The 10538-nt window shown below is 41.6% G+C and overlaps 1 protein-coding gene and 1 pseudogene across 1 annotated transcript in view; both read left to right on the top strand.

Annotated features, from left to right (window-relative positions):
* Positions 1-815: 815 nt before the first annotated feature.
* Positions 816-10538, top strand: part of LOC129412302 (zinc finger protein 271-like) — an 11193-nt gene continuing 1470 nt past the window's right edge. The window contains exons 1-2 of the mRNA XM_055165648.1: positions 816-902; positions 9158-10536. Of these exons, the coding sequence (XP_055021623.1) occupies positions 9180-10536 (1357 nt within the window). The 5' untranslated portion in view covers positions 816-902; positions 9158-9179. The remainder of the gene's footprint in view (positions 903-9157; positions 10537-10538) is intronic.
* LOC129412455 (5S ribosomal RNA) lies at positions 7615-7733 on the top strand (annotated as a pseudogene).

Genomic DNA, 10538 nt, shown 5'->3' on the forward strand with positions numbered 1-10538 from the left:
CCAAATTAATAATTTTCACATTAAGTAGTTTCAGGGCAGAGAGTTTAACAACTGTTTCAAATTTCATTGAAATCAGAGTTCGTTTGAGCAAATGGGAGCAATTTGTAAATCTTCTAAATTGTGTGCATTATTTGTTGCTTCACTGTTCAGAGATCGTAAGACACGTGTGAAAAATGTGGATAAGTTTTAATGTTCCACGTCTTGAGATAATGTGGACCAAATTTGAGTTTAGCAAAAGACAATATTGCTGCCCCCTAGTGGAGCGCACGGTGTTGGCGTAATAATATTTTTATTTTTGTCTTGACATGATCGAAATTTCATGATTTTACGTGCACATTTTTTTTGCCCTCATTCGTATTCCCTACTGGGGGCGCTGACGAGCCATTGTATTTATTTTTGAAAAATGGAAATAGCCAAAAGTTGGAGAAGCGCAAGAAACGAAGAACAAAATTTCCAGGACTTTTTGTTATTGTTTAGTGGGTGAAAAATGGGTGAGTTGGTTAGGAAAAAAATAATAAGAAAGAATAAAGAAAGAAAGAAAGAAAGATAATAATATTCTGATACGAGAACAATCCGCTTTTTTTTGGCCGACAAACTATACACCTCTGGCGCATTGCTGCGTCATGTCGAGGCTCCCTGGTCACTACGGGCGAGTCACGTCGCGCCATTTCATTCCTTCGCCAGCCTCTGGCGCTCGGGCCTAAAAAAACTGATTTTACAAATAAGGAAAAAAAAAAAAGCTTCTCGTGATCCTTTAAGCCTCGGAGCTCCCCCTCCTCCTCCTCCTCCCCCTCTTCCTCCTCCTTTTCTTCCTCCTCTTCCTCACTGTGGTTCAGTTCTGCGTGAGGAACAAACCTGGAAACTGGTGGATTTTTGGATTCCAAACCGCCTCTTCCTCCACGGTGAGTTGTTTGTGAGTTGTTGGTTTGTTGTTGGTTTGTTGTCGGTGAAAACACTTTTAAGTTTACATTCAAACCGAATTGTAGATCACAATGTAATTTACTGAAACCTTCATTATTTTCTCCGTTTGAATTGATTTAGTCCATTTTGACATCGATTTGATCGAACGCTAAATTTAAAAGGAGTTTTTCCTCCTTGAATCTGAACGCAGTGTTGGATGTTGGGCCCGCGGGCTGCAGCACGGAGCGGGGACCTGTGTCCCCAAACCCCGCTGAGTCCCGCCGCTTACAGCGTCAGTCTCTCACTCTTGAGTCAATGGAGTTTGCTTCAGAAATGAATCGAAACACAACTGTGAAAAAACAAAATCAAACCAAAAGAGAAACGCTGATTATGTATGTATGTTTTATAACATATTTTTTATGTATTTTGAGAATTAAATAATTAATGCTTTTTTTTTCAATATCTTCCAGGTCAAATAACCTAAAAACTCCAAACTAAAGTATTATTAGTATTATAGTAGTGCTGCTCCTCAGGCCTCACACCTTTTGGTTTTCTGAATTAACCCTTTGTGGATTTTTTGGACATTTCTTTCATAGATAAAACAGACATGTTTAGGCTTTTTTACTCTAAACAAAACATAATAATAACATCAACAAAAACTCTGGTCATTTTCCCCCTGTCCTTGTTACTTATCTGAAGAACTGTTCTGTTACGTTCATATACCAGACTCAGTGTTAGGTTTATCTAAACATTATAAACAAGAAGAAAGACAAGAGATTAATTCAGTTTTACTCATGAGGAGAACGGGCAGAGAGTGGGCATCAAAACCAACAGTCTCCACACGTTCTGATGACTCAAGGCCGTTCTCCTCCTTTTATTTCATTAGGAGGCCCTAGTTACAGAATGATAATTCTCAAGGGGAAGGGGAAACAGCAAAGACATAATAAGAAACTGGTGCAGCTATGCATAGTATAAACACATAAAACATGATTAACAATCAGGAGGTGCCTTAGGTTTGGTCAGACACCATCATAACTCTTGCATGTGTGACAGTGGGAGTTGGCTTCATGTGAGGAATCATCTCGAGGTTCACTAGAGCGATAGGACACTGCACACAGTTGTCAAACACACAGAGGTTATTCATTTTCATACAAGTGATTGGTACATTATAAACCAATGAATTGTAGTTACATAAATGGTTAACTCATAGGCCTAGAATATCACACAAGCATTTAGCAAATATGGGATAATAGAATTATTCTGACACTCAGATTAAGCCTGTTGTTCTCTATTCTGTTGTTATTACTAGAACTTGCCTTTCAAGATGAAATGTCAGTTCCTGGTCTCTGTGTGTCCAGGGTGCGTGTCCGGGTGCGTGGGTGCGTGTCCGGGTGCGTGTCCGGGTGCGTGTGACACCTGAAGAGTAGGATCACTATAATAACCTGGTTTGGAGTTTTTAAATTACTTGACCAAGTAAATGTTAGGTTTATCTAGACATTAAAAACAAGAAGAAAGACAAGAGATTAATTAAGATTTTTCTCATGAGGAGAACGGGCAGAGAGTGGCTTTCAGTGCAACAGTCTCCACACGTTCTGCCGACCCAAGGCCGTTCTCCTCCTTTTATTATCATTAGAGGGCCCTGGTTACAGACACATGATTCTCAAGGGGAAGGGGGATTAGCAAAACACAACACAGGCTTAAATCATAAAACATGATTAACAATCAGGGGGTGCCGTTGGTATGGACAGACACCGTCATAACTCTTGCAAGTGTGACAGTGGGGGTTGGCTTCACGTGAGAGGTCATCTCGGGGTTCACAAGAACGATAGGCCACTGCACACAGGTGTTAAGCACAAGAGAGATTATTCACATTCCTAACAATTGATTGGTACACTCTAAATCAAAGAATTGTAGTACATAAATGGTTAACACATAGTCTAGATTAACACACAAGCATTTAGCAAATATGGGATAAAAGAATTATTCTAACATTTCCCTCCTGTTTATCATATATTTGCTAAAAAGGATCAATTCATAACTACTTCTTTCGATTTTCAGTTATGATTTCATAGTTAAGCAATTATATATTTACACTCGGAGGTAATGCTATTTTTAGTCTAGTTTAGTTTAGCTTTCTGTGTCATGCTCAAATAGAAGTGAGAGAGCCAAGGAGGAGGAGTCCCCACTGTATGAATCATCACCAGCCAACAAATGTGCTTGCACTGCCTTATCGTCAGGATATGGGGCAATTGCAGTGGTGATTAGTCTATTAAGTAATTCTCGGATGCAGGGAATACAACAACATTAACACAACGTCAATAAACCGGCGAAAATGGCTACAGAGATCAGCGCAGAGGACACAATGGACTTGTATTTCCAAATACGTCCATCCAGTCATCCCACATGGACTGGTCAACACCAGACTGCTCTTTAAGGCGCTTGTTAAGGGTCCGTAGGCCTTCAATGGTCCTAGTCAAGCTACCATCAGATGCAGTGTTGTTAGGGATGAAGGTGCAGCACTGGTCACCAAAAATCTCACACACAGATTTCTCAGCGAGGAGCATATCTAATGCGATACGATTTTGGAACATCATCAGAGAAGTTGCTGCAACTGCTCATGCACTGCCTCAAAATCCAGCCTGGGTGTAGTTGCCTAGTTTTTGAACATTGTAGTGGATGTAGTTAATTCGATCAACATTTTAATTTGGAGTTACCGGAAATATAGCAGACAAAATTGGGAAACTTTCAAAGCCTGAGGCTATTTGATCCACTAACTTGTACTCACTGGGGACCCCCCTCGGGACTCCTATAGCATCAATATATGTCGGGTCAGAATCTCCTTTCCATGAGGAGAATCTCTTATTTCTAGACCATGTTTTAGGTAAGACGCTAGACATTTCATGTAGTAAATGTTTATCAGGGAGGAGGTGTATGGTCGTGGGCAGCAAAAGGGACACTAAAGCACAGTGTCCTATCACATTTCTGGGCAATCGGTCATAAAGTTTATCTTTGCCACACCACCACCACACATCGCCTCGGGACACAGGCTGAAAGTGGTTGTTGACCTCGAAAACGTCAACACACCAGGAGGCTGTGAGATTGTCCAGATGCTCACCATTTCCAGTCATGCGGATGCAAGAATAATTAGCTTTAGCTACATGTTTATCAAAAATAGGCTTCTCTTTCTCAAAGGGTGTTATGGGATAAACGGCGTCCCAATAAGAACAATTGTGCCATGGGTTTGTATTATACATGACATTTACAAGACATGTTACGTTTATAGCAGCTGGTACTACTCTTAGTATGGGTCTAGGGCCTAGACACACCACACAATCAGTTTTCACAGCTTCAGCTGCTTGTTCTACTAAGAGTAACCAATTGTTATATGCAGCTGAGACCCCTGTAGTAACATGGAACCAATCATCTGGTGTGAAAGTGGTTTTTGTCAATGCTATTTTAACTCCTCTATCACGGGTTTGACTGTCCATAATTGGTTCAGTTCTATTAATGCTTCTACATACAAACACGGGAAAGTTTGGGTCTCGATCAGAGCTATACACCCACAGAGTAATCTCTAGGCATGGTACTGTGGTGTCAAGATTAAGATGATTTGCAATAATGGCGTTGACCAGTCCATGTGGGATGACTGGATGGACGTATTTGGGAAATACAAGTCCATTGTGTCCTCTGCGCTGATCTCCGTAGCCATTTTCGCCGGTTTATTGACGTTGTGTGGATGTTGTTGTATTCCCTGCATCCGAAAATTACTTAATAGACTAATCACCACTGCACTTGCCCCATATCCTGACGATAAGGCAGTGCAAGCACATTTGTTGGCTGGTGATGATTCATACAGTGGGGACTCCTCCTCCTTGGCTCCCTCACTTCTATTTGAGCATGACACAGAAAGCTAAACTAAAACTAGACTAAAAATAACATTACCTCCGAGTGTAAATATATAATTGCTCAACTATGAAATCATAACTGAAAATCGAAAGAAGTAGTTATGAATTGATTTTTCGTTAGCAAATATATGATAAACAGGAGGGAAATGTCAGAATAATTCTATTATCCCATATTTGCTAAATACTTGTGTGTTATTCTAGACCTATGAGTTAACCATTTATGTACTACAATTCTTTGATTTATAATGTACCAATCATTTGTATGAATATGAATAACCTCTTTGTTCTTAACACCTGTGTGCAGTGTCCTGTCGCTCTTGTGAACCTCGAGATGATTCCTCACATGAAACCAACTCCCACTGTCACACATGCAAGAGTTATGATGGTGTCTGACCTACGGCACCTCCTGATTGTTAATCATGTTTTATGTGTTTATACTATGCATAGCTGCACCAGTTTCTTATTATGTCTTTGCTGGTTTCCCCTTCCCCTTGAGAATTATCATTCTGTAACTAGGGCCTCCTAATGAAATAAAAGGAGGAGAGCGGCCTTGAGTCATCAGAACGTGTGGAGACTGTTGGTTTTGATGCCCACTCTCTGCCCGTTCTCCTCATGAGTAAAACTGAATTAATCTCTTGTCTTTCTTCTTGTTTATAATGTTTAGATAAACCTAACATTTATCTATTATATAGATATTGAAAAAAACATTAACCCTCAAAATACATCAGAATAACAAATGTTTTATAAAACAAACATGCACAATCTGTGTTTTCCTCTCGCTCCCCGCGCCCTGATGGAGCCTGTAGGGCCACAGACACTGAACATCTCCACTGTTGTTGCTTAAATGAACCAATCCAACGTCTAACATGAAACTAACTTCTCCACAGTAAAAAGTTCTTGCTTCACTTAAAGGTGAACTTGTTTATTTAATTTGAAAATAAAATGTGGTTATTTCTTTACAAAGTTGGTATCTCCAGGTCTTCAAAATGTTTACAAAAAGTCATTTTCTACTATGTTGGCGTGTTCCGTGGAAAATGAGGACTGGAATCGATCGATTAAAATCACAAAAGTTTATTCCCTATTCAATACAATTCTAATCCAGAGCCCTGGGTGAAATCACTGTCCCTGATGCCTACAGCTGCACAGGATGCAGGTTCACTCCTTGAATCCTCCCTGAAGCTTCTCCGTTTATGGGCATGACCTCCAGATTCAATTCTAGTCATGGTATATTTAAGCTCGGTGCCAGTCAGGATGAGCCCTCGTCAGCTGCTCTGTAGAGGATTCCCTTAGAACACAACTGTCACAGCAGTGTCTTTAAACACATAGATCAGGTTTCAGAGATTCAGCATTAGCTATTCAAACAAATATATCATTGTAGTATTTAATATTTGTATGCAGTACACTCACGATACTTTATTTCTCAATATAGTCTTCAACTACAAAAGTGAAACTAATGGTAAAATCAGTGTCCTCAAGGACACTGCTTTTGGAGAAGAGCAGGAAGAAAACGTACAAATCTAACAAATCCAGGTGTGATGCAGAAATATAACGGAGCTGAAGTGGGAAACTGGTGATATACAACTCTGGAAAAAAGAAGAGACCACTGCAAAATGATCACATATAGGTACTTCTAGGTATGTTGTGTTTGAGTATGAAGGCTGTATCAAGTGATGGTTTGAATATTGGTTAATGAAGTTACACATTGAGTTGAAGCTTAAACACTGAGATCTTATCTGTTGAATAGTACCATTGTGTTTCCTACATAATGGGTAATTTATGTGCTTCTAAGCAAATTCCTTTGCAGAACTGGGACTGTGGAGATAACCAGCTGGCTTATCTAAACAGACTTGGTGTGATTTACACTGGTTTGGAGGGGGTTGTCACTTCCCCCAAAGAAGAAATGCTGACGCTTCAAGGCGTGAACCTGCTCAACATATTATTTGCATATTTATACTGTTGTGTTTTATAAACTGGGTTGAGGTTCAGGCAGGGGGTCAGGTTGCCTGGCTTAAGACCTGCGTAATTGGAGGCATCAGGGACAACGATCTGACCCAGAGCTCTGGATTAGAATTGTATTGGCAGGGGAATACATTTTTGTAATTTAAATTGATTGAGTCTTGTAATTTTTGATAGAACACGCCTAACAAGTAAAATGAAACATTTTGCTTCATTCTATAAACTACTGACAACATTTCTCCCAAATTCCAAATAAAATATTTTCATTTAGAGCTTTTATTTGCAGAAAATGACAAATGGTCAAAATAACAAAAAAGATGTAATGTTTTGAGACAGCCCTTTTCTCTGTAAAGGAATTTCCCTAAAAGCACACGTCTGCTTTCTATTATTCAGGACACAGTGTTCCCTTTAAAGGCTCGATCCTAGCAGATCTATCTTTTATAAATCTATCATTTGTTTAAGCATTAAAACAGTTCAACTCAATGTGTAACTTCATTAAAACAATATTCAAACCAATTATAAGAAGATAAATTCAGTGTTTTGTTTGTGCATGTGTTGCACCAAGAAACTTTCTTACTTGATATAGTTTTCAATGTACACGGACACCACATTTTAAAAAATCATTTTGCAAAAATAAGGCAGAACACCATCACACATTTTTGATGTGTTAAAAACAGACATTTTGGGCCCGATCTTGCCCCCAGTCTTGGCACTAAGCGCGAGCGTTAAGGAGTGGGCGTGTCCAGGTACAAGTCCATATATGGTGACGGCATCTGAACCGATCTGTGAGCGCTGTGGCATTTAAAAGCTCTGCCCGTGTGGGTAAAGTCTGCCTCACACAGGCACTGCCCCTCCCTGTGGCCATACCGGCTTGTAAAAGCCTGATCCCGTCAGATCTCAGAAGCTAAGCAGGCTGGGCCTGGTTAGTACTTGGATGGGAGACACTGCTAGGAATTCCAGGTGCCACAGGGGGCAAAAACTGTCATTGTGTCCTTAGGCAAGACACTTCACCCACATTGCCTAGTATAAAAGTGGTGTGAGTGTGAGTGATGGTGGTGGACGGAGGGGCCGATCGTGCAGATTGGCAGCCTTGCTTCTGTCAGTCTGCCCCAGGGCAGCTGTGGCTACAGTAGTAGTTTACCATCACTGAGTGTGGAGTGACTGAATAATGAACTGTAAAGTGCTTTGGGTATCTTGAAAGGCACTATATAAATGCAATCAATCTGAACCGTCACCTTAACGTGGTGGAGGAGTTCGAGTCTGAATGATCCTGGAGCTCTGTTGTCGGGGGCTTCATGCTCCTGGTGTGTCCACACTGATTTACCCCCGGCCGGTTTTGGTGCTGATGAAAGTCGTCCAGCAAGTTGGCTGAGGATATGAAAATAAAGTGTTTTTCTTCTCAAAACAATCTGTGTTCAAAAGAGTGACACATTTGCATCACAAAACCATTGTCTACAAAAAAGTCAGACCTCAAAATCACTTGGCACTATTTTCTCTCCGTTTGTATCACTGCGCGCTGCAGTGATACAAACGTTGTCCGTGTCTTTACTGTCATTGTCACTGTCAGCATTTTTGTGTTTGACCATGTTTATTTGTTACACGACACAGCGATATGGCACCTGTTATAGGAGCCTCTGGAACAGTGACTAGATCAAGTGGTTGAGTGCGTTCATGCGCTGGCAGTAAAGAGCAACATTTGTTACTTCAAACCAGGTCTTGATGGGAAAATGTGCGGGACACATTTGGATTATTGGATTATATTATATGGATAAAGAAGGTTTAACGTGACAATACAGCTCCGGCAGTTTTGTGTCTCTCTATGGGAGTGAATGGAAGTGAGAGGAGGACACGCCCCCCATGCTTCCAGATGTGGCTCCACCTTTGCCAGTTACGCTGATCGCCAGACAATCCGGAACACCGACAGGGGACTCAGCGCTGCGCTGCGCAGCATCCGGCGTCAGTGGGTTAATGACAAAACTGTGAAGTGTTGGGAGCTAAAATTTGGGACTGGATCCTCCTAGAATTTTTTCAGTCAAATTGGAGATGGTCGGGTGGGGGCATTCGGAGGTTTGGCGTCATGGAATGACCCACATCCCTTCATTATGACATGTCTCTGTTCAGGTCATGTGGACTAGAATTCAGAACAACAAAGTCGTTCAATATCTCTGTTTATGTTTCCTTAATTTGATCTTTTGCTACAGACAGAAAAAGTGTGATTTTAAAATCAAATACAAAGTTAAATTCATTCACTCAAATGGAACTTGCTTGTAAAACACTGAAACATTCTTACGTATGATTCACTCTGTGTGATTTTATGTGTATTTAGTCACTTACTTTATTTGAACAGTTTAAAATGTGATTTTACTTGACACTTTCTTTCCTTTGTCCTAATGCAGAGCTACAAGATCCACCAACAGAATGACCTTCACATGTGACCAGTGTGGAAAGGTGTGTCCAAGAGCTTCCGACCTGAAAGTACACTACAGAACTCACACAGGAGAGAAACCCTACGAGTGTGATCTGTGTGGGAAGACCTTTTTACACTCAAGCAGCCTAGTAACACATATGAAAATCCACACAGGAGAGGGGCCGTACAAGTGTGACCAGTGTGGAAAAGTGTGGCGAAAATCGTCCGAACTGAAAGTACACTACAGAACTCACACAGGAGAGAAACCCTACGAGTGTGATCTGTGTGAGAGGACCTTTACACAGTCAAGGCACCTAGTAATACACATGAGAATCCACACAGGAGAGAGGCCGTACAAGTGTGACCAGTGTGGGACGGGATTTAGAGACTCCGGTAGCCTCCATAAACATATGAGAATCCACACAGGAGAGAAACCATTTGAATGTGACCAGTGTGGGACGGGATTTAGAGACTCCGGTAGCCTCTATCGACATATGCGAATCCACACAGGAGAGAAACCCTACGAGTGTGATCTGTGTGGGAAGACCTTTTCACGCGCCAACTACCTAGTAACACACATGAGAATCCACACAGGAGAGAAACCCTACGAGTGTGATCTGTGTGGGAAGACCTTTTCACGCGCCAACTACCTAGTAACACACATGAGAATCCACAGAGGAGAGAAACCCTACGAGTGTGATCTGTGTGAGAGGACCTTTTCACAGTCAAGCCACCTAGTAATACACATGAGAATCCACACAGGAGAGAGGCCGTACAAGTGTGACCAGTGTGGGACAGGATTTAGAGACTCCAGTGGCCTCCATAAACATATGAGAATCCACACAGGAGAGAAACCATTTGAATGTGACCAGTGTGGGACGGGATTTAGAGACTCCAATAGCCTCCATCGACATATGAGAATCCACACAGGAGAGAAACCCTACGAGTGTGATCTGTGTGAGAGGACCTTTTCACAGTCAAGCCACCTAGTAATACACATGAGAATCCACACAGGAGAGAGGCCGTACAAGTGTGAGCAGTGTGGGATGGGATTTAGACGCTCCGGTAACCTCCATCAACACATGAGAATCCACACAGGAGAGAGGCCGTACAAGTGTGAGCAGTGTGGGATGGGATTTAGACGCTCCGGTAACCTCCATCAGCATATGAGAATCCACACAGGAGAGAAACCCTACGAGTGTGATCTGTGTGGGACGGGATTTAGACAATCCAGTGGCCTCCGTTTTCATATGAGAATCCACACAGGAGAGAGGCCGTACAAGTGTGATCTGTGTGAGAAGACCTTTTCACAGTCAAGCTCTCTAGTGTCTCACATGAGAATCCACACAGGAGAGAAGCCGTACAAGTGT

The sequence above is a fragment of the Boleophthalmus pectinirostris genome, unplaced genomic scaffold, assembly GCF_026225935.1.
Source record: "Boleophthalmus pectinirostris isolate CB_2022bp ecotype Guang Dong unplaced genomic scaffold, ASM2622593v1 HiC_scaffold_8, whole genome shotgun sequence".
In the NCBI taxonomy this organism is placed as follows: Eukaryota; Metazoa; Chordata; class Actinopteri; order Gobiiformes; family Gobiidae; genus Boleophthalmus; species Boleophthalmus pectinirostris.